Source organism: Remersonia thermophila, chromosome 1, assembly GCF_042764415.1.
Source record: "Remersonia thermophila strain ATCC 22073 chromosome 1, whole genome shotgun sequence".
NCBI lineage: Eukaryota > Fungi > Ascomycota > Sordariomycetes > Sordariales > Chaetomiaceae > Remersonia > Remersonia thermophila.
Window position 1 is genome coordinate 4,564,231 of NC_092217.1, and position 25,775 is coordinate 4,590,005.

Sequence of the window (25,775 nt, forward strand, 5' to 3'; positions counted from 1 at the left end):
ACGGTTTGCATCTGTGGCGTTCAGATTGGCGCAATGGGGACTTGTATTATTGGACAGCGATGATGTTCTTCAACGTTCTTTGCATCTAGACTCGAGAGGCGCAGACGACAGAAGTACTGCGTAGTGAGATTCTGTTCCTTCCTTGCTGAATGCCGTGAACACCGCGTAGGACGCGGTCATCGGGAGAAGCTCCGCATCATGAGACCCATGCCGGCGGGGTTGGCTGGGGCAAGGGAGAGGCATCGTGGTGCATCCCTTCGGAGGAGAACGGCTCAGCAATGAAGACGACAGGGACATGGAGGGTCGAGGGAGAAGATGCGGAGGAAGAAGAAGGAGAAGGGGAAAGGGAAAGAGGAAAAAAGAGCAGACAAGCTTGCAGCCGAGCTGGGTTCGCTCCGTGGATGACAGGGAACTTGGGGACATGCCCGGGCATCCATGAACAGCATCACGAAGACGCGAATGCTCCAACGCGCGGCTATGTGCTGGGCCAAGCCGCGATGTGCAAGGACCGATGTATCATCCGTGGGGCCTCGGACCAAGGATCCCGCCAGTCAGCGCGCCCAGCCTGATCTGATAAAAAAACGCGAGGCAGCGCTGACGGTGTTCTCGGGGGCGCGGTGGATCGATGCCAGGCAGCAAAAGGAGAGAAGGGGGGGCTGGGTGGTGTGTGCACGCCCCATGTTCCAGGTTTGAGTTCCCAATGCGTCCAAATGGGATGTAATGGGACCCACCGCAAAAGACGCGTCGACGCGAATCCCTGCAAATGCACACACCCGCAGCTCGCGGAAAAAGGTGGGGCCCGCGTGCAAACGTGCAGCATTTAAGAGTCGCGTTCAGTTCCAGTTTTCCTCTCTCTTCTCATTCTTTGCCAGCCCTCAACAAGCTTCTCCCAAAGCATCCTCTTCCTCCATTGTCGCCATCCATTGCCTGCTGTCGTCCTTGATCAGTGGCAAGATTGCACATTCTCTTCTCTTTCACCAGATCCCGACACAATGACTGCGCAGGTTACGCCCTCCAAGCAGGTCAGTTTCCCCGCGCCATCCGAGCTACGCGTCAACCCGCGTCCCAAGCTGACCTTTTCCCTGGCTCCTTTGCAGGCCGCGTCCGCCATTGAGAACTTCAAGATGGAGTCTCCAGTGAAGAAGCTCGACTTCTCCAAGTCCAACAAGGAGAACGCCCCCTTCGACGCCGACCTCGCCACCCTCGAGGCCGAGATGGATGCCACCCACCAGAAGAGCGCCGTGACAAAGAAGGAGGAGCCCACGCCCGCCGTGGCTCCCACCATCAAGCCCGAGGAGGCCGACGAGCCTCTTTTGCAGGAGAACCCTCAGCGCTTCGTCCTGTTCCCCATCAAGTATCACGAGGTACGTAACGCGACACGACGCGCCTCGACGCGTAAAGTGGAAAATGTGGGGGCCACCCATGCTGACCAAGCCTGCGCGCGCACAGATCTGGCAGATGTACAAGAAGGCCGAGGCCTCGTTCTGGACGGCCGAGGAGATTGACCTCTCCAAGGACCTCCACGACTGGAACAACCGCCTCAACGACGATGAGAAGTATTTCATCTCTCACATCCTGGCCTTTTTCGCCGCGTCGGACGGCATTGTCAATGAGAACCTGGTGGAGCGCTTCAGCGGCGAGGTCCAGATCCCTGAGGCCCGCTGCTTCTACGGCTTCCAGATCATGATGGAGAACATCCACTCCGAAACCTACTCCCTCCTCATCGATACGTACATCAAGGAGCCCGCCCAGCGCAACCACCTGTTCAACGCCATCGACACCATCCCGGCCATCCGCAAGAAGGCCGACTGGGCCCTGCGCTGGATCTCGGACAGGCAGTCGACCTTTGCCCAGCGCCTGGTCGCCTTCGCCGCCGTCGAGGGCATCTTCTTCAGCGGCGCCTTCGCCTCCATCTTCTGGCTCAAGAAGCGCGGCCTCATGCCCGGCCTGACCTTCTCCAACGAGCTCATCTCGCGCGATGAGGGCCTGCACACCGACTTTGCCTGCCTGCTCTTCTCGCACCTGAACCACCGCCCGTCCAAGCAGGTGATCCAGGACATCATCACCGATGCCGTCAAGATCGAGCAGGAGTTCCTCACCGAGGCCCTGCCCTGCGCCCTGCTCGGCATGAACGCCAACCTCATGAAGCAGTACATTGAGTTCGTCGCCGACCGCCTGCTGGTGGCTCTCGGCAACGAGAAGGTGTACCGCGCCACCAACCCCTTCGACTTCATGGAGAACATCTCGCTCGGCGGCAAGACCAACTTCTTCGAGAAGCGCGTCGCCGACTACCAGAAGGCCGGCGTCATGGCCAGCACCAAGAAGGTGATGGGCACCACCACCAGCGACGCCGACGAGTCCAAGGAGGAGGCCGGCATCAGCTTCGACGAGGACTTTTAAACCAATTCCTCGCATCATTTCCCCCTTTTCTTCCTTCCTCTAATACCCCCTTCTCTTTTTTTTTGTACGCAATATCTTTTGTTCTCTCGACACTTCCGGCATGGGCGTGCTGGATGTCGACGGCTTGTCGGGGTGGGAGGCTGGATATTGCTTGGCATGTACCGGACAAATGTCGCGCGGGGATGAAGCTGTGTCGGCATGATGGCGTTGAGGCGTTTGGTTGGCACTCTGGGATTGATCCCTGATGGTTGAACGGCTGGATGCGGTCGATGAGGGTGATGGTCTGCACAAAAGAGCAGATTTCACGTAAAAAAATTAAATAGCAAATACACCCGTGAATATATTTTTGCATGTTTGGTCATCCCATGGCTGTGCCTGGTTGCTTCACGCCCCTTGGTTGTTGTGTTGATCATGCTCAAGGGCGTTTGGTGTTTGCCATCCCTTTCCTGCTTCAACCATGCCCACCATCACACCTCCATCCAGGAGAACGTCATTGCAATCCCGACATGTTGTGGTTACTTAGTTTCGCTTTTACCTGCCGGTCTATCCCGTGATCCATTCACGCCGCTCAAGCTATCTCCATCTCCACCCATCCACTCACGCAGGTAGGTAGGTATCATAGCTCAACCAAGCCCCTTCGGTCCATCCAACGTCCACCCTTTCCCCCTTCCTTTTTCCGATCCCATACAGCGCACCCCTTCTCCGCGCCTCAGCCCGGGCGGACCGAGGCTCACCTCTTCCCCTTCTTCTTCTTCCCTTTCCCACCACCACCGCCGCCGGCCGCTTGCTGCCCCGCACCCGCCCCCGAGCCACCAGGCGTAGGCGTCCCCACCCCGCTCGCGCTCCTGCTCATCCCCGCGCCGCCAACGTCCCCATCGCCGCCCTCTCCCACAGCGGCAGCAGCAGCAGCAGCAGCAGCAGCCCCTTCTTCGGTCGCCGTCATGACGATGGAAGGCGCAGGCAGGTCGGGAACCCCCGCCATGCGCCTCCCCAGGGTCCCGAGCATCTGCACGAGCCTCGACACCTCGGCGGCCTTGCTCGTTTTGTACTTGAGGGTCACGCCGCTTGCGGGGTCGAAGGTCTTGAGAACGAGGTGGCCCCTCGGGGGCTTCTCGGGTATTTGCTGTTCCTGCTGCTGCTGCTGTTGTTGTTGTTGCTGCTGCTGCTGGTCTTGTGATGAGGCGGCTGTTGCGTCGTCGGATTGCTGCTTGCGGGCTTGGGCCTTGCGGACGCGGCGGGCGGGTTTGAGGTGGTAGCGGGTGGTTATCCGAGTCTGACGGAGGCGCGTTTGTTAGATTCGGCGAGGCAATGGAAGGTTGAAAGAGAGGGGGGGGGGAGGAGCAACAGAGCCGGCAGACGTACCGTGGTGGGCCGGGCTTGGAGAAGGAGGGCTGACTGGTGCAGCCAGTCCTCGGATTTGGCGTAATAGGGCATCTTTGCGTCGTTATCGTCGTGACAACGGGGAGAGGCGCGGTGCGAGGACGAAGCTGGAGGGCTTCTTGGGATGGGAAGGTCGGAAGCGAAAATGTTTCGCTGCCCGTTTGGTCCCACCGCCGGCACAGAGCAAAAGGAAGGGAGGTGGACCCCTAAGAGACGCCGTCTATCACGGTCAATCGAATCAACAGCGCAGACCGAGGCGACTCCAGTCGAACAACTGGCGGCCGGTCGTTGAGTTGGTTTGGAGCGTGGAGGTTGAGGTACGGTGAGCTCCGCAATGAGCCAGCCATGCGCTTGGTGGGGCCAGGCCAAAACCCAAGCACGGGCAACGGCCCGCAGAGCGCTTCCCCACACGGTTCTTCACCCGTGGACCTGCTCAAGCTCCGAACCATGCACACGGCAACCAGAGAACGGTGTCAGCAAAACCACCTGCAGTCTGCACAGCTGCGAGGGTCACGCCCCCCAAAGATCAATTTTCACTCGAATAGCATCCCGTTCTATGTTGGAAAAAGAAAAAAATAACACAATCCCTCCCAAAAAACGCCGCACCATGCATGCAATGGGGTATCTCAATCCGGCCCAGCCGTTGCAGCTTCGCTCCTCCAAGCCCGGAGTTGACTTCCGCGTCCTCCGGGCTTACTGGTTCGGGTCAGGCACCCAAAACATGAGGTCTTGGTCTGCCGTGGCCAGCATGTTGTAGCGCGGGTTGAACGCCACCACGGCCGTCTCCCGCTTCTCCTCCAAGACATGCGCCGGCTTGAGAACCTTGTCGCTCCCTGGAGCTTGCAGGGTGTCCCACACGAGCAGATCCGACTTGGCCCCGCTCAGGACGTACCGGCCATCCGGCGCGAAGCAGCAGTCGCCGCTGTTCTCGGCGTTGCCGACGCTCTCTGGCTCCCCGACCGCTCGGCGGTTCGTGCCGGCGCCCGGCTTCTTCAGGTACGCCTTCAGGCTCCCGTCGAACGCGTCGAGGAGGAAGTGGCCGTCTCCGCGCGACCCCAGCAGAATGTGCTTGCCGTCGTTTGAGAACTCCAGCTTGGTCCAGCCCTGGAAAGCCCACTCGGGTTCGATCGGCCCGCTGCGGGTGGCCTGCAGCACGTCGAAGACGTTAAACGGCCCCTTTTCGTAGTTGCGGAAGTCGTAGAGGAGCAGGCTCCCGCCGTGCAGCGACGCGATAGCAAACACGTTGCCGGACGGGTCCCATGCCGAAAGGTACGGGGCGTTGAGGAAGAGCTTGCCGATCCACTGCTTGGTGCCGATGTTCCAGATCAACGCCGTGTCGTCGACGCTGCACGAGATGAAATTGTCGGCGCCCGGATGCAACGCAAGGTCGGTCACGGAGCCCTCGTGGCCTTCAAAGTACCGTATGAAGGAATTGTCGTGCGTCGCCAGGTACCGGATCGCATCTGCACCAGTCAGCCTCGGGCCTCCAAGGGAAAGCAGGCGTTCCCGGGCGCCACCCACTGTTCTGCTTTGTGCTCGCGTAGATGATGCTGGAGCTGGTGTGGGTAAACCTGGCCAGCTTCACGCCGTACTTCTTGCTGAGCAAGCTTTTGTCGTGGCGGCCTTCCTTGACGTTGTAGATCTGGATCGTCTCGTCGCTCTCGCTCGTCATGCAGAGCTCGCCGGGGTCGTCAAAGTCGATCGACAGGACGTAGGGCCGGGGCCTTCCTTCTTTGATGTCATCCCGTTGGAAGAGCTGGGGGGGCCATCAGTCCGGTTCCAGCCGTAGCGCGGAATTGAATCGGAACCAGCCTACCTTGGTTGGTCTGAAGGACGCGATGACCTCGTGGATGGGCGTGGTGCTGGGCACGTTCGCGCCAAGGGTTCGCGTAATGTTGAAGGATGGAGTCGCCGTTGCGGGCGGCGCATCGTCAATGTCCATTGGCGTTGAATCCATTGCGAAGGAGGGGGGGGTGGGGGGCTGGGAAGCCGAAGCGCCGACTGCCGGTTGGGCGTTTGGTGATGCGGAAGAGATAGGTACCTAGGTACAAGGCACGGTAGGTACCTTGGCTTCGCTTTGGTTTCCGGGCTTCAACGAGGTGGGAACGTGGGGAGCGGAAGTTCTGCCGGGCGGTGAAGAAACAGTCAAGAAACAGTCAACCCCTGACCCCTGCCCACCCAGCATCCAATGGCCCCCGATAACCGGAGTTTCCTTTTCCCCCCCTGGGGCCTTGTCTTTGGCTCTTGCAAGCTGACGAGAGCCCGCCGGCCCACGCATGGCCACCACCGCTCACCCCGGGCCGCGGTTGGCCGGTGCCTCGCTGGCCCAAACTCTGTCAAACCCTTGGGGGATGCCCGACTTCCGCGCCCGCTTGCGGAGCCTCCCCCAGACGGTTTCCACTTTTCGCGGCTGCAAGGGCAGGGCCCCGGGCTTTGCGCCATTCTGCGCGGCCGATTCAGAGCCAATCGGGCGGAAACAGTCGGCCTTTGCTACCTATCCCCTCCGTCCCGGAACCTCCCCGACAGCTGTTGCCCTCCTCCTTTTGCCTCAACGTTGCCCTTTTTTATATCCATGTCCTAATCCGGAGGGGTTGGGCGCGCATTGTCCTGGGAGTCGCCGGTGGTCTGCCTCTTGAATTACTGTGCCTTACTATACCAACTCTAGTCTACTTACATACTTCCCAGCGCTCCACCTCCCGTCTTCTCTCTCCTTCGCGGCGCCGATTCCGGCTCCGGCTGTCCCGAGGCGAATAACAGCGACGACGACGACCACCCGGACGCTCCCACATACCGCCCTCCCACCAGCTGCAAACATGTCAACAACCACGGGGTAGGTGCTGTCGTGGCGCGTTCTCTTGGATGGCGCTTGCGGGATGCTGACAATGCTGCCCCTCGCACAGCGCCTTCATCGCCGGCGGAATCGCCGCCTGCGGAGCCGTGACGGCGACGCACCCCTTCGAGACGGTCAAAATCCGCATGCAGCTGCAGGGCGAGCTCCAGTCCAAAGGCCACCAGCCGCATCACTACCGGGGCCCCCTCCATGGCGTTTCCGTCATCGTCCGCCACGAAGGCCTGCGCGGCATATACCGCGGCATCGGCTGCGCCTACATCTACCAAATCCTCCTCAACGGCTGCCGCCTGGGCTTCTACGAGCCCATCCGCAACACCCTGAGCACCCTGATCTTCAAGGACGGCAGCACGCAAAGCCTCGGCGTCAACGTCTTTTCGGGCGCCGCCTCGGGCATCATGGGCGCCATCGCCGGCAGCCCCTTCTTCCTCGTCAAGACCCGGCTGCAGAGCTACTCGCCTTTCCTGCCGGTAGGCACTCAGCACAAGTACCGCAACGCCTGGGACGGCATGCGCCAGATCCACGCCGCCGAAGGCCTGCGCGGCCTGTACCGCGGTGTTGGCGCCGCCATGATCCGCACGGGCTTCGGCAGCTCGGTACAGCTGCCGACGTACTTTTTCGCCAAGCGCCGCCTGATGCGCCACCTCGGCATGGAGGAGGGCACGCCGCTGCATCTTGCAAGCAGCACGGCCAGCGGTTTCGTCGTTTGCGTTGTGATGCATCCGCCGGGTACGTTTCTCCACGTCCCCTCCCTCGAACCTTTTCTCGGCGAAGAACCCCCCGGCTAACTCGATGGCTCCTGGCCTCAGACACCATCATGTCCCGCATGTACAACCAAACCGGCAACCTCTATAAGGGCGTGTTCGACTGCCTGGCCAAGACGATCCGGACAGAAGGCTTCTTTGCCATCTATAAGGGCTTCCTGCCCCATCTCGCCAGGATCTTGCCGCACACCGTCCTGACGCTGACCCTGGCCGAGCAGACCAACAAGCTCGTAAGGAAGGTGGAAGACCGTTTCTTTTCGACTGCGATCATGAAGGGTGTGTAAACATGGGAGCAAGGAAAACAAAACAACAAACCAAAAAAAAACCAGAAGAGGTGGGGTTGGGGGGTTAGGGGGGGGGGGGGGGGTAAAAACGATGTTTAGCATTTGGTTCGGCGTTTTTTGCGGTAGACTTGTGTAATTTATGTGGGCGGGGTGGGGTGGTGCCTTTCGTTGAGACGTTGATACCAGCCTCAGGTGAGGGTCATAGAAGAGAATGAAAAAGTAGAGGACGGAGGGAGGCATTAATGGTTTTGGGAAGACAGGCTCGAAGTCGGTTTGGACGGTGGGAGAGACGTTGTGAGCTTCACCAATCCGGACCGAGAGACGGCGGGTTCAACCGCGGAACAAAAGGACGCTTCTCTTCCCCCCTTCTGCCACCCCCCCTTGATATCTTGTCCTGCACAGATCAACCGCCCACCGACCTCTCGCATCCATAACACAACCTCCCGCGCAGCTGCCCCGCGAACCCTTCCGTCCCTTGCTCCCCTTCCTCTTGGATCCCCAGCTCCCCTCTCCACCTCTTATCCCCGTCTTCGTCGCGCGGCATGCCGCACAGCTCGCACGCCGCCGCCGCAGCAGCCGCCTCCTCGTCCCTGCCGCTCCCGCCTCGCCGCACCAGCTTGCCCGCCGTGCGCGCCACGTTGGCCACAACGGAAGGGTAGCTCGCCTCGACCTCGGCGAAGTAGCGCGTCATGACGTCTTCGATGCTGAGGTCGCGATAGGAGACCACCGTCGTCGTGCCCTCGGCGCTCCCCGTGCCATCGCCGCCAGGGCGCATCGGCTCGGAGATCAGGTCCGTCAACGGCGACGGATCCGTAATCAGGCTCGCGTACGTCACCAGCTCCTTCCTCAGCGCCTCGCGCAGCGGGTGGTGGACCAGCACCTGGGGCTGTTGAGGCCCGGACGAAGGGGGGGCGGGAGGAGCGGGCCCGTCCCCGACGAGCCACGGCAGCGCGAACCCCCGGCCCTTGGCCGCCTCGGCGAGCGTCAGCTCGGCCAGTGCGGTCGTGCTGTGGCCGAGCAGGAGCGCTTGGCAGTTGTGGCGTGCGGCGGAGGCGAGGAGGATCCGGCGGATGCGGTGGGCGCGGAGGTCGCTTTGGGAGGCGGCCGTTGGGGGGGCCGTGGTTGAGCTGGAGAGGAGGGATAGGGCGTCTTCGGATGAGTCGTTACCGCTCTGGGTGGAAGAGGAAGAGGAAGACAGAGGGACGTTGTGGAAGGTAAACCGTGGGTAACGCGCGCGGTAGCGGTTGAGAACCGCCTCGGCGGCAGCGGCTGCAGCTTCAGAGTTGTCGGCCCCCTCTCGCGAGAGGGAGCTAGAAGCGTCGACATGGACGACTATGAGGTCAAAGGGGGCGGTGCGGCCCTTGGCGAGCTGGGATTCGAGGTTCTCGCTGAGCACGTGAAGCAGGACGGTGGAGGATACGCCGAAGGAGAGGCCCAAGAGGTACCGGCGGGTTAGGGTCGGCGGTCCACCGCTGCTGGAGCCAGATGACGGCCCTGCGGCTGGGCGAGTCTTCTTCCCGAGGATGTCGATCTGCTTGATGAACTTGGTGGATATGAACTTGACAAAGCAATCTCTGCCGGTTTCTGTTAGTACATGCCCCGAAGTTTGACCGAGGAAGTATGGGATCCCGAAACTTGCCTACACACAGGCTGCGACCTGCTGTCGAGAGTGGCTTCTTGGGCTCGGCACTTCACACATGGCCGTGTGAGAGCGGCCTGGTTTGACTTGGACTCCGTCATGCCTGGGTAAATCTCTCCAAGCTGACCAACGTTGGGACGATGGTCCGTGACAGCTTGGGCTTGCAAGTGAAATAGATCTCAAGATGTCCCAGCAGACTGGAGAAACCGCTTATCCAACGCCGTCAGTTCACGTTCAGCCTCATAGGATCGATCTATTGTGGTTCCTTGACTCACAAAAAGAGGAGCCAGAGTCAAAAGCTTGCTCACAGCAGAGAATCAGAAGCGAGAGGGTTAGGGTTCGCCGTGGGAAACCATCCAAGACCGTCTTTGAAGTCATCTGAAGCCTCAATGTCAGGAAGCATTTCGGGCATTTACACCGTTTTCCCGAATAGCGTCCGTGGGTAAGTGTATGCTGCAACCAAGCGTCACGACGGCAAGAAAAAGGTGCGTAACGTTGTCATTCCATGTGGTCGAAACAACCTACGCTGACACGAGCATCCAGGCCTGACTCTCCCAGAAGAAAATACGAGATTTGGTGCTTCGTATGCCTCCTTCTTACACAGGTTACAGGAGCGAATATCTGGGAGTCAAAGGAAACACGATGCCGAGAGGGCCTAGATTCCAACGACTAGTCAGCCCCTTGTGAATGCGCGGTTCAGATGGAGTGCTGTTCAAGAGAGAGCAGCGCCTATCTATCCTTGGGTCTTCACAACCTACTCGGCCCCACGGTGCCCGTGACATTGCAATGGCTACAGGTCATGCCGCTGACTTTTCCTGTCTTCATTGCACGTCGAACGAGAGATCATGTCGTCTTCCGAGCCAGCGTTCTGAAGCTGGTACTGATAGAGGCAAGTTGAAGGTAAACGGAAAAGAAGATGCTTGAAGGCGGGTTGCAGACGCCCCAGACATCGCTAGCAGAAGGAAATTCTTCTGGAGTTATTTGTGAGAGCAGCCAATGGGTTGTTGATGGGGGAAATCAAGTAGCTCTACATAGGTCCTCTGCTTCAAGGTTGGCAAAACTGCCTGACTTGATGTCTGTGTACGCATTGCAGATATCATCAACGACATAACTATCGGCATCCATCCTCGATCATTTCTTTTTTTATTTCTTTTTTTCTTCCTTTTTTATTTTATTCTACGTATTTCTTTTTCTCTTAGCCTGCTGCAGCTGTGAAGTGCCAAGACGGAGAACCTGTCAAGGCCCAGGCATACACAGTATAGTACATACGGTTGATGGACTGACATCGCCTGGACGTCTTGGATGGATGGGAGTCTCCGGGTTCCCACATCGGTATCCCGTGGTAACTCCTTTCCTCCCACTCTCGCCCCCTCCCCTGGACCCGCTCATACAGTCACTCGCATGACCAAGACCCTCCCTCCTCGAGACAGCGGAGAGCATCTCTACGGACGAGGCTCTCAAGATGCAACGGTCATTTCGCAAGCCGAAGTGAGCCAGGAGCGGGGTAGGGCTCGGTAACGACGACGAAACAAGCTTCGGAGCCCTAGTCGACGCCGAGACGGGGCGGACATCCGTGAACCAAGGAGATGGGTGGTGGGTGGGCGCTGCTTTGCGTGTTGCCACGCAGTCGTTGGACGGTTCTCGTGACTCGATCGCCCGGCTGCAGCAACCGCCGACAACGTCCTGACTCGACCCACTGATCAGAGATGAGTCGAGGAACAGCCGAGCACCGAGAAGTCGAAAAGCTCTCCTTTTCCAACCAGGTCAGACTTGTACATTTAATGAATGGGGTTGACGTGACCGAGATGAGTCGAGTTATTGGAGGTGGAGCCGGCCCAAAATGAGCTTCTTAAACAAGCTCCCTTCCCACGAACAATAGTGTCTGGCTTCGTTTTCCGAATGCGAAATGCGCTTGGGATCGGTCGACGACGACGAAGACGATGAGCACACCCTCTCCGGGCCGAGGGTGAATTGACTGACATGTCTTCTGCAGACCGCGGAAACCGGGAAAAGTGAGACTTGCATCGCGAGATCCCGTTGCTTCTCTGATGATGCTTCTGGCCGTTGGCTCCACCCTCGTGCAGCGGCACTTTGTTCCCGCCAAGCCCCCCACCGCGGTGCCCCACATTGGCTGCGGCATGGACCTCATGGATCCAGTGGATGCCCGACTCCCGGTAATGACACAAAAAGGGCAGCCTCTCTCCCTTGTCCACCTCCCAGGGCTGCGGCATTGAGTGGAGAAACAACCGCCAAGGCGTTCTGGATCTCGTACCTGCCCATGCTCCTGAAACAGAATCGCTGACCCCATCCCATCATTCAACGCTTTTCTCCGAAAGGCCCCAGGGAGAGGAGATATTATTAGCTGTCCAGAGGCAGTCGAGTTGTCCTTGGGCAGCCAATGGAAACAAACATTCCCGTGCACCCCCTTTGCACAACAACCCTCAAGTCTCGCATGAGGGTTACCGTCTCAAGTCGCTATTGACTGCTCGTCGCCCAATGGCTGCTGGCACCTATTCTGCCTCTGCGCAACGGCCCAAACTTGGCCCTACGAAGCGACTAACGTCTCAGCATTTCCAGGCCAGCCTTCTCCAGCGCTCGTGACAAGACACCCAGGCGTACCTGCTTTGCCGCCAAGGGCGCGCGTGCCTCGTGTGACCCTCCCTTCACCCCCCGAGGATGCATGGAAGCGCTCGCCTGAGACCTTTCGCTGGCTGACTCGATCGTGTCAACTTGACCCTGGTTGTGTCACGAGAGCTCGGCACTTGAGGATATCTTCCGAGCGTGCGGCTCCTCCCACGAGCTGAACGACGACCTTGGCAAAGACCGCAGGGCCTTTGTGTGGACAAAAGAGACCAACTTTCCCTGGGAGACGTCGACAGCGAACTTTGCGAGGGAGAGGAATGGGAGAGGGAGGAGGGAGCCAGGAAGGACAGCGAAAACAACCACAACAGCCACAACAACACCAACAACAGAACCGTCAAACCAGAAAACACCAGCATCTTGCACCTTTTCTCCGATCTACCACGCCAGATCTTGAGACATTCGCCTCTGCCCCCCTTTTTTTCCGCTCGCGGAATTCAACACATTTCGCCCAGCGGCCTCGGTGCCCTTCGGTTCGACCAAGACTCGAGATTCTTCAACAAAACTGATCATCACAACCGCGCTGCCTGCCTGACGTGATCACGTCGCCCTCCTTCGGGAGCTCGGGTTTCGGTTCCGAAGGTGTCGCTCGTTTGACGTCATTCCCTTCCTCTCGGGCCACCGCCGCTTGATCCGGCCCTTTCCCAGCCGTTCGTTGTGTCGTTATCGTCGCCGTCGCCACCACTCACCACCACCACCACCACCACCACCACCACCACCACCACCACCACCGCTACCACTACCACCGCCACCGTGCAACCCCGACGGCATTCCATTACGCACCGCCATGTCCCAGATACAGACACAACTGGCGAAAATGTCAATCTCTGACGACCAGCGGCCTCGGGAAGAGGCAGCCCAGACGACCCCTGCGCAGTCGCAACCATCGTCGAAATCGCAAGCCATCCCCGCCACAGGGTCAAGGAACCGTCTGACCTTGGACGCCTACTCACCCGTGAACCAAAACGGCAGCTTCGAGTTCGACCGCGTCATCAAGAGCGGTTACGTGCAGAAGCGCACGCAAAAGACAAAGGTGGGTGGAAACTACAGGCACCGGCCAGGCAGGGAGTCGCAGAACACGACGCTGACGGAGGTGATTCTAGACGTGGAGGACCATCTACTTGGTCTTGCGGCCAAATACTCTCTCCATCTACAAGTCGGACAAGGAGGAAAAACTCCGGCACAAGCTCTACCTCTCCGACCTGACGGCCGTGACGCTGCTGAAGGACCCCAAGCACAAGCGACCCAACGTCTTCGGTCTCTTCTCACCCTCGAGGAACTACCACTTCCAAGCGCCGACATCGAAAGACGCCCAGGAGTGGGTCGACCTGATCCGGCAGGATGCCAGGATAGAAGAAGAGGAGGAAGAGATGTTCTTGGCGAGCCCACCCGTTCGATCTGGCACCCTTGACGACGCCACCAACCTGAGCCGTGCCTTCGCTGCCGACGCGTTCCTCTCCAGTTCTCCAGAACCCCCCAAGGCCCCCGTGAGGGCTGGTGGCGAAAGGCGACCGCCCCGGCGGACATCCCAGCTGGACTCGTCGGGCCTTTCGGGCGCTGAGCTGGCCAGCCACTCCGACTTCTCCGACTTCGACATCCATCGAGTTCCTGCCGCATCCTTTGAGAGCCTTGCCGTCCCGTCTCTCTCGACCTCGCCGGCGATGCCGAGGACAAGCCTCGGCGGAGCGGCCGGCAACCGCACCAGCGTCGGCCCCGTCGACGCAGACCCTGACCGTATCGTCTGGCAAGGCTGGTTGTGGTTCCACCGCAGCAAGGGCGGCGTCCGGCAGTGGAAGAAGTCGTGGGGCGTGCTACGGCCGAGAAACTTCATCCTCTACAAGGACGAAGCCGAGTCGTCGGTGCTGTTTGTGCTGTACCTGGCCGACATTGTCAACGTCGTTGAGATCGACCCTGTGAGCCGCACCAAGAAGAACTGCCTGCAGATCATCACCGACGAGAAGACGTACCGATTTTGCACCCGCGATGAGGAGGCCCTGGTGCAGTGTCTGGGCGCGTTTAAGAGCCAGTTGGCGAAGCGTCGCGAGCAAGAGGCCAAGGCGGCGGCTGCCGCAACGACGACGGCGGCAACACCAGGCTCGGCAGCCACGCCGACACCAGCGGCCATCCCGGCGACGATACCTATTGTCGAGACTCGAGCACCGCCAACTTGAGCACACCCACTCATCTATCTCCCGCGGGCGAGCCTGCCTCCTTTTGGACACGCAGCGTTCTGGTTTGTCGTTTTCGTGCTTGTTGAACAGGCAAATGTCGGATCAGTCCCCTTGGGAAGAAGGGTCCGAACGGCTCGGGGCGAGGAACCCAGCAGCCAGCCTCTGGGGGTCCTGCCCTTCTTCGACGGAGTACCCGCCTCGGGTATGGTGAAGTTGAGCGAGCCATCCACGGCACCTACCTGACCGCGATCATTTTCTTTTCTCTTGGTACCCGAATTTAACGACTGACGATGAGCATACATACACCGCCCTTATTTATACCACTATACCACTTGATGATTATTTAGCCCCTGTCTTGTAATTAGAGTTTCTTTGGGAGAATGGGCTCTGCTGGTCGGCCAGCGACCATGGCTGAGCGTAATCGCAATACTTCTTAGTGAACTAATTGATGAGGATGGGCTCGTCTGCGGGACATTTCTTGATACACCACCACCATGTTGTCTGCCGTTGTATTCGGGATGATATGAGAACGTGAAAGCGATGCTTGGCGAGGATAGCAGGGCGTCTGGGAGGAAGGCATGGCATGATACGGATCAAACGGGTTAGATACGTAGGGGACCTGAGGACTGGCCTGGCATCTATGCTCAACATGGTTACTTTTCTTATTGGCGGTCGATGCGATCCAAGTGAGGGTGACAGGGCCGCCATCCAACCATATTTCACAAAGGCACTGTTGTGTAAGTCGGTTGCACAAGACAAGCAACTACCGCGCCGAGCTCGCGTGGGAGCATCTCGGCCGACCGAGTGCTATGTAACACAACATACCTACCTCCCCACCTCTCCCTTCTACAACCAAAAAAGTTCCTTCAGCACGAAACCCGACGGTGGGATGGCCACCTGATGAGAGTTTGCATGCATAACCCAACAACGCTGACTCCCAGCCATCGAAACTGCCCACGGCAGAGAGCCTTGGACCGCGGATTGCGGTTGTGTACTATTATACTATAGATCACCATCGAGCCCTGAGGAAGCACAGGGACGCTACGTCATCCTGCATTTGTTACGGCCTCCCACGAAGGTGCCTGGCCACAACAGGGGCGGCTACTGCTACTTCACCCAGCCCGCAGCCCGGGCTTGTGATTGGATCCTGAAGCATGTTCAAGCTTCTCACCGGAAAATCATCAACAAAGAAGTACGACGAGCCGAGACAGGCAACTCGGTGTGGCCAAGGCGCGGCTCGGTCTCTGCAACGATCAAGGTTCGGGGTTTGGTTACATACGGCGTAGGTAACTAGCGTATGTACTATAGGGCTCCATCCAGCGCGCAGCCTCGATCCCCCAATCCCCGGGTTCATCGTGCCCAGCAAGCAGACGTTGGTTCTTGGCAAGATGGCTGCTGGACGCGCCGATTCGCTGCCCGCCAGAGCGCGCCGAAAAGGCTCTGAAACAAGCCCTCCCATTCCGCAGCCCCAGACCGGGGTGGGCGCTGGCCACTCCGGTGACGTGGTTCGGGTCTTGGACGGCGGCGCTTTTATGAGCCGAGACAAAAGGGGGGGAGGGCGAGCGACGGGGACAGCGCGATACGTCTTTCGTCCGCCGGGCTTACCGCGCGCGGCGGCGGGGATGTGGGTATGGGTTTGGTAGGCTGTCTGGCAGCGTCTTGACTGATGCGTCGGGTGAGGGTGGACGGAACGGGAGGCCCCCGTGCGAACCCTGACCAGGCCTGCACGACGTTTCCTTCGTTTGGAGAGGAACGGGAGGCGCGGCGACGGCGGCGAATCCTGTTTGGTGACGGGCTTTCTTCGATCTTCCAGGGGCGACGACAATGGCCTCCTTGTTTTTGGACGTTCCCAATGTGAGAAAGGGGGGACGCTCGCGTCCCTGGTACGCCCAGTGGAGGAGGAGGAGGAGGAGGAGGAGGAGGAGGAGGTAACGTTCACTACCCTTACAGATAACCAAGGGGGTACATAAGCTCGTCTTGCTCGGAAGTCTCCTGCTCCCCCCCCTCCCCCGTTCGTGTGCGATATCCCGAGGGCTATCCTGCTCCTTTCTCTTGTCGCTCGTTCACTCGGGGAGGCTGTTATGTTGACTCGATCCTTTGAGGGTTGAGCATTGTCTACATTCGTTCTTCGTTGCGCGGCTTGCGCTGTTCATTCATTTGTATTTTATCACGACACTCAGCGCCGGTTGGGTAGGTTGGCGTGCCGGTCTGCGTACCCAAGCCGTCCGCGAGAGCCTCGCATCGGCCTTCCTTGATGAGCATCTACATGGTTTCATACATAGCTCGCTCCCTCCTCTCGACCTCTCTCCTAGACATCACCATGGCTCGTTTCCTCCTCCTACGGCACCTTCTCGCCGTCACCCTCCTCCTCGCCCTCCCCCTCGCCTCCGCAGCGAGCACCAACACCACCCTCCCGGCCCTTCCCCTTCGCACCGCTTCCCGCTGGATCCTCGACGCCGCCGGCGCCCGCGTCAAGTTTCGTTGCATCAACTGGGCCGGGCACATGGAAACCCACCTCCCCGAGGGCCTTCAGCACCAATCCGTCGACTTCATCACCACCTGGATCGCCTCGCAGGGGTTCAACTGCGTCCGCCTGACCTACAGCACCGACTTCGCGCTCGACCCGGGGCGGACCATCAACGCCGCCTTCTCGGCTGCTGCATCCCCCGCCGGGGTGAGCGCGGCGGACATGGAGGCGCTGAGGAAGAAGGTCGTCGACAGGAACCCGTGGATCGACCCCCAGAAGACGACCACGTGGGACGTGTTTGCCAAGGTGGTGGACCTGCTGGCCGAGAAGGGGGTCATGACCATCCTGGACAACCACGTCTCGCGCGCGGGCTGGTGCTGCAACCTCGAGGACGGGAACGGGTGGTGGGACGCCGGGCTGGGGTACAACCACTGGAACAGCCGCTACTTCAACACGGGCCAGTGGCTGGCCGGGCTGCAGGCCATGGCGGCGTGGGCCAAGGGACGCCGCGGGGTGGTGGGCATGTCGCTGCGCAACGAGGTCCGCGAGTTCCTGCTCCAGGGCACGTTCAACAAGCGCGAGGACTGGTACCGGTACATGAAGGAAGGGGGCGACCTGGTGCACGCGACGAACCCGGACGTGCTGGTCATCGTGGGCGGGACGCAGAGCAGCACCGACCTGCTGCACCTGCGGACGGGGGACAAGAGGATGCTGGACACGAGCGGCTGGAAGGGCAAGCACGTGTGGGAGATGCATGCGTACAGCTTCACCGTGACGTTTCCGGATCCGTTTCGGAGCTGCGACATGGTCAAGGCGCAGTACGGGCTGTTTGGTGGGTTCGTGCTGGAGCAGGGCAAGGAGTACACGGGCCCGTTGTTCTTGAGCGAGTTTGGGGTGGGCATGGAGGGCGGCCCGGCGAACGGGCTGAGCGAGAAGGATGATCGATATTTGAAGTGCATGGTGTCGTGGTAAGTGAGAAAGAAAAAGAGAGAACAGAGCTTGGGCCTCGGATCCCGAGGATCGAGCCGTCCCTGAACAAGCAACACCTGCCCACCCCCGAGACGAGAAGCTGGAGCTGACCTTGTTATCACCCAGGCTGGAAAGCAACGACGCCGACTGGGCCATCTGGGCCATCCAGGGGAGCTACTATGCCCGCGACAAGAGGGCCGATGCGGACGAATCCTGGGGGGCCATGAATCACAACTTCTCGGGCTGGAGGAACCCGGCGTTCCCTGCGATGCTGAAGGGCATGTGGAACATGACGCAGACACCATGAGACGGGCGCGACGTTGGGTTGATAATCCCCTGGAGGGAAATAATGTGGTGTCGAAAGGCTTCCGACCAGCTTTCATTTTGGATATCTAGTACTAGTTGCATAAATAATACCTGCTGTCTTGTTCCTCAATGACCCCTTCTTTGGATCTTGTATCGATGGTCTTTCTCCTTTCTCGCCAACCCCCCAAGCCCCCTTGGGTCCCATCTGGAACCCTGCTGGCCGCGTGTACAAAAGCCCGGAAGGTTCAAACACCGCAATTCCAACCACCGCTGCCCACCGTCACACTCAACCGTTGAGGTTGAAGAAGGCGTCGTCAAAGTCCCCTGACCCACCGCCGCTGTCGCCCGAGGCAAAGTACATGTCGTTGAAGTTGCTGTTGTCCGAGTTGCCGAGGTCGTATGAGAGATTCATGTTGTCCATATCCCCGCTGCCACCCAAGTTGAACAGATCATCGATCTTGTCGTCAAAGTCCGAGCTCATGCTCCTATCAACAACAGGCTTCCCGGGCTCGGCTGCAGCCCCAGAGCTGGCCGCGGCGTTTGCCGATCCGGCAGCGGGCTTTGGCTCCGCGTTGGCGCCGGGGGCATTACCAGCTCCTTGGCCCGCGCCGGCCACCATTGGCGCGGCTGGCTGTTGCTTCTGCAGCTGTTGTGATGGCCTTCTCTGCGGCTGTCCCGCCTGCGTTGGAGCCTGTGTGTCGTTCGAAGATGGTGCCAGAGAGAAGGCCATGCCGGTGAAGAGATTCTCGTTTCCAACAGGCGTCGGCGTCACGCCCGGAGGGCCTTGCGACGCCGGCCTGTTGGTAGGAGGGCCTAACGGGGGCTTCGCCGTCGCTTGGGGATTCCCTGCCACGCTGTTGGGCCGCTGGATCTGGGGAGTTGGGGGCTTGGCGTCTTTCCTCGGGAGCGCGCTGGCGGGCTTCGCGGCTGCCGCTGCGGCTGCCGCCATGGTCGGCTGGCCCGAGTTCATGACGTTCCTTTGCACCGATGGTGCTGCCGGATTTGGCTTCGCGGTGGCCTGGGGTGAGGTGGTATCAACCCCCATGTTCGGAAACGGTGCGGCGGGCTTGCTGGGCTGAGCCCCTGGCTGGGGGGTGGCTGATGAGGGGCCAAACGACCCCGTCTTGGATGAGTTTGTAACGTCTGGTTCGACGCCCATGGGCGCTGGTGGTGCGACGGGTTGAGATTCTGGAGGTGGTTGCCGCTTGGCTTTCAGCTGCCTCAGGTCACGCTCGAGCACGGCCTTTGCCATAAGCTACCCACACGGTCAGCATGGGATCAGTTCGACCGTGGCGAGAGAGACATACGAACTCGCTCTCCACTTCATCGAGAATCGCGTTGAACCTTTCAAACTCCAGGGGGATGCGGGTCTCATAGGCATGGGATGCTGAGGAAGCCGGCCCATCTCGCTTTGCAGTCTTGAAAGCCTTCCCTGTGGCAACCAACTTCACCAAGCAGTTAGAAACGGAAGAAGCATTGTCATGCAGGCGGGACCTCCACACTCACCACATTGTTGACCACCATAGGGAGCATGTCAGTGATTGGGCGTGGAGGTTGCGCCATTGTGAAGTCAACCAATTCAGCGTGTTGTTGGTGAATGATCCATGAGGTTTGGAAAACCCTCCGGTTCCAGGGCGGGTTGACCACCACAACCAAAGCAACCGGGCTTGTTGGTGTTTGATGAGAGCCAACGCCCAGGCGGTAAGATGCAACAGCAGAGAGTGGGGATGGACCAACGGGTAGCCAGGCGGTGTTGGAATAGGCTGTAATGGATCAGATGCGTTGTAGGAGTCAAGGAGCTGATGGCGTCCGTCCTAGTGTTGCTGGATGCTTCTCAATGGCGTTGGCTGTTGATGGGGATGAATGAGACTGGCTTTGTGATTGATGGTCAGGGTCACGACAACACGCGCTTGAGCCTCTAGGATGCACGGTGACCCTAACCCTGACAGCCCAGCATCACAATCACGCACTAGTCCTGATTTAGTCTAGCGCGCTGATCTGATCGGCAATGAATCCGTGAAGCCGATGTGGGGTCGTCTCACATATGGGCCAAACATCAGTCTTCTGCGTGGCACAGTAGAACCCTTTCAGACCCTTCTACATCCGGAGTTCCTTTTCGACATGTCCAGCAGCAGTGATGCCGGTTCTTGCTCATTGTTTCATTTTCTATGTTGGTCAAATTACAAGGGATGGTCATTATTCGGCTTTTTGGGCGCATTCCAAAATAGACCTTGGGTCATACCCAGCATCGCAAGCCTGTGGGCAAGCCGCCCCTGAAAACTTCAAGCAATGATCGGACCTGATGAGCACCCATTACCCCAGGAGTGAAGCAGAGTTTCTTCTTGGAAGGGGGTAAGGGGCGAGAGGTAGGTTCAAAAGCATGCCTAGGTACAGAACGCCTCAAGCTGAGGATCGGAGGAGGAACTTGTATCTCTTACTCACCCCCAGATTCGGTGACTCTGGCTACGCCTCTCTCCCCCTTGAATGGACAGCCGGGTTGAGACAGGTGCCTATCAAGGTACCTAGGTACCTCGCAGGTACAGCGCTGTTGGAAGTGTCTGAACAGCAGCAACGCAGCTCCTGCAGACCCTACGTCGCGGAGCCCCCCACGACCCGTCTCGGCCCCAAGGACAGCAAACGTCCAGTGATGCTATCTGTCCTCCTCCCTCCACACCACAAGCACGGCGAGGAGGTGGCACCGTGCCTCCTGTTGGCTATGCGACGGATGCCCATTGGTGGCTGTTTGCAGCAAACAGCCGGCCCCCTGGTTTTCGCCATCTCCAGCGCGGTCCTAAATTGTGGAATGACCCGCGCACCTTGCGCATGCTGCAGTGCAGATGCGAGCGCCAGCTGAACCCCCCACCCCGCCTCTTCCAATCGTGACCGGTGCCAGACTCGACGAGGACCGACGAAGGGACCAAAAAGATGCAAAGTGTCTTCGAATAAGTGTCGAGCACATGGAGGGGATGCCCACCTACTATCACAGTCTATAGTACTAGTAGATCCCCCCAAGGCTCGGGCGGGGCCCACCTAGCGCGGGACGGGAGAAAGGAAGGGTGGGCCCGGGCTGGGCTGATGCGGGGCTGACGCTCGAGCCACCTTGGGCCCTGACCCCTGTTCGTTCACGCTCACGCTGGAGGCTTGTCCGTGTGGGCAGAGGCTGCCTGCCAATCGCCGCTCTGCCCATGCCACCGGCCACTGGCTTGATCAGAAATTCGTTCCCCTCTTTCACGATGCTGACCCACACAGCTCTCCTCTTGAACCTCTCTCCCTCCTCTCGCACCACCCATCCACCGGGACACCTCAAGCTCCTACCTTGGTCGGCCGTTGCGGTTTTCATTTTCGGAGGCTCTCCTCCTCTGTAGCGGCTGGGTCTTTTTCCTCTTCTTGTGTCCTTAGCAGTATCGTTGTCCATCTCATCGTCCTCTCCTTGTTGTTGTCGTCAATTCTCATACACAGCCGACATCTCGTGTCGTTACGGCCCCAAACCGAGTCAGAGTTCATCAGCCGTTCCACATCCTCCTGTCCTTGTCTGCGTTCCCACTTGCTTCTTCATCAACGCCATCGCCAGTTCTGCGAGTGCCTTCCATCGGCCCAGGGTCGTTTTGCCTTTCACCAGCATAGGGTAATCTGGACTTGGAGCAACCGCCAGAGGTTTTCGGCTGTCCCTAGTCTCAAACAAGCTTCCGCTCTACACCAGAAAAGAAGCGCCCACAAGCAACGATTTCTCCGCCCTTCCGGGTTCAGCATACAATCACACGGTGGCCCGCATTTTTTTCCCAGGCGCTCAAGGTCGCAGCCAGGTCTTCAAAAGCTCTCTAGCTTGACGTCTCCGCTGCCTCTTCTTTCCTCGAAGAAGAATCCCGGTGTCAAGGATCCTCTCCACATACCAGAACCAGCCCAGCATTCAGCGCCGAGAGCATCTTCGGTGGGGTTGACGCCAAGAACGACCCTGCTGCTTACTTCTCTCCATCTGCCTGGAAGGACCGTCGCAGCAATCCCGTCGTTGCGACCTCTTGCTCCGAGTCGACAACCACAATTTTTGCGCCACCTCGTCACGACCGCAAACCAAAATGGCTGACAACGGCCCCTCGACAACCTCGGCACAGCTCCCTCCGCCGCCCCAGCCCAATGCTGGCGCTCCCGGCTACGAGGGGAACCAGACTGCCGGCAGCAACCCGTCGCACATGCCTCCGCCCCCTTTGCACATCCCCCAGAACACGAACCCGATTCCAACCGCCATCACCTCGCCCATGGGCGCCGGGGGCGATAAGGGCAACCTGATGTCGCCCACCAGCGGCGGTGCCTTTGGTCGCCGCGCCGCCCCCGAGCCGAACAAGCGGGCTTTGTACGTCGGCGGCCTCGACCCCCGCGTCACCGAAGACGTCCTCCGTCAAATCTTTGAGACCACGGGCCACGTCCAGAGCGTCAAGATCATCCCAGACAAGAACGTGAGTGTCCGATCGGGCTACCGACACGGGATTGGGGAGGACGCCTCGTCTCCCCCCTCCCCCCCCCCCTTCCATCCATCCCTCCAACCCCCTTTGGCCACCCTTGCTAACAAGCCTTTCCCTCACGTCTAGCAAAAGGGCTACAACTATGGCTTCGTCGAGTATGACGACCCTGGTGCTGCCGAGCGCGCCATGCAGACCCTGAACGGCCGCCGTGTCCACCAGTCGGTACGTTCGTCGCCGCCCGGCTCCGAGCCCTCGCTTGGGATATCCTTGATACTGATGATGGGCGTCGCGTAGGAAATCCGCGTCAACTGGGCCTATCAGTCCAACAATTCCAACAAGGAGGATACGTCGAGCCACTTCCATATCTTCGTCGGCGATCTCTCCAACGAGGTCAACGATGAGGTCCTGCTGCAGGCCTTCTCCGCGTTCGGCTCCGTGTCCGAGGCTCGCGTCATGTGGGATATGAAGACGGGGCGCTCCCGCGGCTACGGATTCGTCGCGTTCCGCGAGCGCGCCGATGCCGAGAAGGCGCTGAGCTCCATGGACGGCGAGTGGCTGGGCTCCCGGGCCATCCGCTGCAACTGGGCCAACCAGAAGGGCCAGCCGTCGATCCATCAGCAGCAGGCCATGCAGCAGATGGGCATGACCCCGACGACCCCGTACGGCCACCATCACTTCCCGACCCACGGCGTCCATAGCTACGACATGGTTGTCAACCAGACCCCGGCCTGGCAGACCACTTGCTACGTCGGCAACCTGACGCCGTACACGACCCAGAACGACATCGTGCCGCTGTTCCAGAACTTTGGCTACGTTGTCGAGTCGCGGTTCCAGGCGGATCGCGGCTTCGCCTTCATCAAGATGGACACCCACGAGAATGCCGCCATGGCCATCTGCCAGCTCAACGGCTACAATGTGAACGGGCGCCCGCTCAAGTGCAGCGTATGTCCTTCTCTCCTCCTCCCGTTTTCTTGGCTCGGCGCACGCACAGGGTGCTAACCTACCGCTTTTGCGCAGTGGGGCAAGGACAAGACGCCGAACCACCATCATCAGCAGCACTTTGACCCGAATCAGCCGTACAGCCCTCAGAGCGCTCAGACGCCTGGATATCCTGGTACTCCATCCACCTATTTCAATCAGTTCGGTGGTACGTGGCAACGTACGTTGCTGGCCTTCCTGAACTTGATCGCTGACGTGGTCTCTCACAGGTTCGTACGGCCCGGGCCAGCAGCCGGGCTACGGCGGCCCTCAGGCGCAGTCCCCTGCCGGCTACGGCGCCCAGCCCATGGGCTATAGCGGCCCTCCGAGCGCCGGCGGCTACGGTCGTGGCCAGCAGGCCAACGCGCAGTGGAACACCCCGGCCCCGGCTGGGAACTTCAACAACGGCTTCTCGGGCTACCAGGGTTGATCCGGCCATCATGCCCGGAGCCTCACCGTGCCCGCGGCCCGTGCCGCATTCTGCTTCTCAGCCTCCACGGGTGACGCTGAGGTCTTGACCCAACGCCTCGGGATCTCGGCGAGGCGTTTCCTTGTTTTCGTTTCATGATGATGGGGAGCCGATCAAAAAAAGGTCACTTTCAAGTTGATTTCTTTTCGTTTTTCTCGTTGGGAAATCTGGCTGGGGAAATGGGAGCTTCTGCCTCTTCAATCGGTGCATCACTTTTTTCTCCTTTCACGGTCTTGTGACTGCGTTTGCTCGTGGGGTTTCCGTCTTCGTCCTTGTTGTCTTCTTGACGTCGTCTTGGTCGATTTCGATTTTCACGGTTTGTCGTCCTCGTTACACGCAGCAGCCAGGAGGTGTGTCTGCTCTCTCTAGTTTTCACACGGGTTTCGCAACCTTCTTTCTCTCTCTCTCTCTCTCTCTCGGTGATGCTTTCTATTTGCGTCTGGTTTGTTTCTCTCTTCACGCGCGCCACGCGCGCTGGATACCAACCGCTAGTATGATTGATGGCCCCATGTTCAGCGTCGTCTTTTTCCCCTTCGTACCGCGTTTTCGTTGGGCCAGATCTTCTTTGAGATTTCTGACCAGCATCTAATGCGCACCCCGCGGAAAATCATCTCCAGCGTTTAACCGGAGTTTGTACGGTCTCTATCTAGGTCAAAGCGGGGTCTAGGGTTCTCTCCATTTCTCCATCTCCAATCTCCAGTGTACCTGTCGTCTTTTTTTTTTTTTCAATCACGACCTGGGGGCGTTTCTATCACCAGGCTTAGGTCGGCCAGGCAGGTGCCGGGAGTTCTCGAGGTACAAAAGCACAAGATAGTGGCGTTGTGATGGTCGGGTGCCTTCCACGGGTGTTTCTGGAATTGCGAGGCGGGACATGAGATATCTATCCAGTCGATCTCCATGTCCTGCTTGCTGGTAGTTGGTCGGATCGAGAGGGAGGAAAGAAGAAGGAGAGTAAGGCGGGTGGCTTTTTCTGTGTTTCTGGCTTGGACATGTCGTCGATAATGACCGGGAATGAAATGGAACGGAAAAGTCTTCATTCGAATACCCCAGCTAACGGCGCGGGAGGAAAATAGGTACCCGATAATTTGGTTCGTCCATGGTTTCCGTTTTTGTCGAGGCTGTGTCATTCGCCATCTTCCCTAAGACAGTTGGTTGTCTGGCTGGTGTGGTGGCATGGCATGATGACCACGTACGATTTGGTCCCCGGCGGGTGTCTTGTGAGGATGCAGCGGGCTTCCCTGAAGAAGAATGAGGGCTTCCCTCAGGTACCTTAGGCTCGGTCAGGCTTGAGCTTGCAAGGCTCGGTCTGGGCTGTGGCCGGCAGCTGAACCTGCTCCGAGGCCAGTTTGGGCCTCGTGGCCCGTCGAGGGAGGTTGCTGCAACATGCAAGCTACGCATGAACACGTCCTGGCCGCGACGATTGGATCGAGGTCGACGGGAAGCCATCCGGGCATGAGAGTGCCCATTTCAGACTTTGCTGGCCGGATGGTCTTGCTTGACTCAAGGCGTCACCGTGACGTCAACCTTTGGCAAGTTCATGATAGGGCTGGTTCGGACAGCCCTGGTGCCATACTGAGTACATACAACACAACACGGCACGCCCGTAAGAAGGGGGGCATCCACAGCCTCATCGGGGCTCTGGAGAGCTCGAGGTCTTGGCTCGGCGCCGACAGGCCATTGTGGCCAGCACCTCAGGCAAGCAACCCGGGGGCGGAAGCAAGCCATGGTTCGGCCAGCCCGACAATTGCGGAGCACGCTGCGGAGCGCCGTCTTTGGCGTCCCCTTCTGTGCAAGCAACAGCCTGAATGCATCCGCGCGAAAAGGTGAAAGAAAAAGGGAATCCCGAACAAATGGCCGGCCAACACCCTGGAACCCCGGGAGCCTCGAGCTCTCCCGGTCCGGGTGATGGGCCTAAGAATGTCCGGATTCGGTAAGGAGGCATTCGCAGGGCCAGGCCCAGCCTTGGACCCCATCAACTCGACGCCGTCAGGTCGTCATTTACC

The 25,775-nt window shown here is 59.3% G+C and overlaps 9 protein-coding genes across 9 annotated transcripts; 5 read left to right on the forward strand and 4 right to left on the reverse strand.

Moving 5' to 3' along the window:
- Nucleotides 1-992: 992 nt before the first annotated feature.
- VTJ83DRAFT_1270 (uncharacterized protein) lies at nucleotides 993-2,400 on the forward strand (the record flags this gene model as incomplete). The annotated part of the gene is made up of 3 exons (XM_071007411.1): nucleotides 993-1,022; nucleotides 1,098-1,364; nucleotides 1,450-2,400. The coding sequence occupies 3 exons, from the start codon at nucleotides 993-995 to the stop codon at nucleotides 2,398-2,400; spliced, it is 1,248 nt and encodes a 415-aa protein (XP_070870623.1).
- A 730-nt stretch (nucleotides 2,401-3,130) lies between these two features.
- On the reverse strand, nucleotides 3,131-3,834 carry VTJ83DRAFT_1271 (uncharacterized protein; the record flags this gene model as incomplete). The annotated part of the gene is made up of 2 exons (XM_071007412.1): nucleotides 3,131-3,673; nucleotides 3,763-3,834. 2 exons carry the CDS (start codon nucleotides 3,832-3,834, stop codon nucleotides 3,131-3,133), a joined length of 615 nt encoding a protein of 204 aa, XP_070870624.1.
- Nucleotides 3,835-4,473: 639 nt separating this feature from the next.
- Nucleotides 4,474-5,722, reverse strand: VTJ83DRAFT_1272 (uncharacterized protein; the record flags this gene model as incomplete). The annotated part of the gene is made up of 3 exons (XM_071007413.1): nucleotides 4,474-5,243; nucleotides 5,302-5,536; nucleotides 5,597-5,722. The coding sequence occupies 3 exons, from the start codon at nucleotides 5,720-5,722 to the stop codon at nucleotides 4,474-4,476; spliced, it is 1,131 nt and encodes a 376-aa protein (XP_070870625.1).
- An 871-nt stretch (nucleotides 5,723-6,593) lies between these two features.
- Nucleotides 6,594-7,676, forward strand: VTJ83DRAFT_1273 (uncharacterized protein; the record flags this gene model as incomplete). Its single annotated transcript, XM_071007414.1, has 3 exons — nucleotides 6,594-6,610; nucleotides 6,681-7,357; nucleotides 7,438-7,676. The coding sequence occupies 3 exons, from the start codon at nucleotides 6,594-6,596 to the stop codon at nucleotides 7,674-7,676; spliced, it is 933 nt and encodes a 310-aa protein (XP_070870626.1).
- Nucleotides 7,677-8,079: 403 nt separating this feature from the next.
- VTJ83DRAFT_1274 (uncharacterized protein) lies at nucleotides 8,080-9,416 on the reverse strand (the record flags this gene model as incomplete). The annotated part of the gene is made up of 2 exons (XM_071007415.1): nucleotides 8,080-9,250; nucleotides 9,316-9,416. The coding sequence occupies 2 exons, from the start codon at nucleotides 9,414-9,416 to the stop codon at nucleotides 8,080-8,082; spliced, it is 1,272 nt and encodes a 423-aa protein (XP_070870627.1).
- Nucleotides 9,417-12,772: 3,356 nt separating this feature from the next.
- On the forward strand, nucleotides 12,773-14,126 carry VTJ83DRAFT_1275 (uncharacterized protein; the record flags this gene model as incomplete). Its single annotated transcript, XM_071007416.1, has 2 exons — nucleotides 12,773-12,988; nucleotides 13,059-14,126. The coding sequence occupies 2 exons, from the start codon at nucleotides 12,773-12,775 to the stop codon at nucleotides 14,124-14,126; spliced, it is 1,284 nt and encodes a 427-aa protein (XP_070870628.1).
- Nucleotides 14,127-16,446: 2,320 nt separating this feature from the next.
- Nucleotides 16,447-17,869, forward strand: VTJ83DRAFT_1276 (uncharacterized protein; the record flags this gene model as incomplete). The annotated part of the gene is made up of 2 exons (XM_071007417.1): nucleotides 16,447-17,561; nucleotides 17,689-17,869. 2 exons carry the CDS (start codon nucleotides 16,447-16,449, stop codon nucleotides 17,867-17,869), a joined length of 1,296 nt encoding a protein of 431 aa, XP_070870629.1.
- A 285-nt stretch (nucleotides 17,870-18,154) lies between these two features.
- Nucleotides 18,155-19,431, reverse strand: VTJ83DRAFT_1277 (uncharacterized protein; the record flags this gene model as incomplete). The annotated part of the gene is made up of 3 exons (XM_071007418.1): nucleotides 18,155-19,123; nucleotides 19,176-19,313; nucleotides 19,375-19,431. 3 exons carry the CDS (start codon nucleotides 19,429-19,431, stop codon nucleotides 18,155-18,157), a joined length of 1,164 nt encoding a protein of 387 aa, XP_070870630.1.
- A 2,510-nt stretch (nucleotides 19,432-21,941) lies between these two features.
- VTJ83DRAFT_1278 (uncharacterized protein) lies at nucleotides 21,942-23,733 on the forward strand (the record flags this gene model as incomplete). The annotated part of the gene is made up of 5 exons (XM_071007419.1): nucleotides 21,942-22,319; nucleotides 22,452-22,547; nucleotides 22,620-23,267; nucleotides 23,343-23,472; nucleotides 23,534-23,733. The coding sequence occupies 5 exons, from the start codon at nucleotides 21,942-21,944 to the stop codon at nucleotides 23,731-23,733; spliced, it is 1,452 nt and encodes a 483-aa protein (XP_070870631.1).
- Between the last annotated feature and the right edge of the window lie 2,042 nt (nucleotides 23,734-25,775).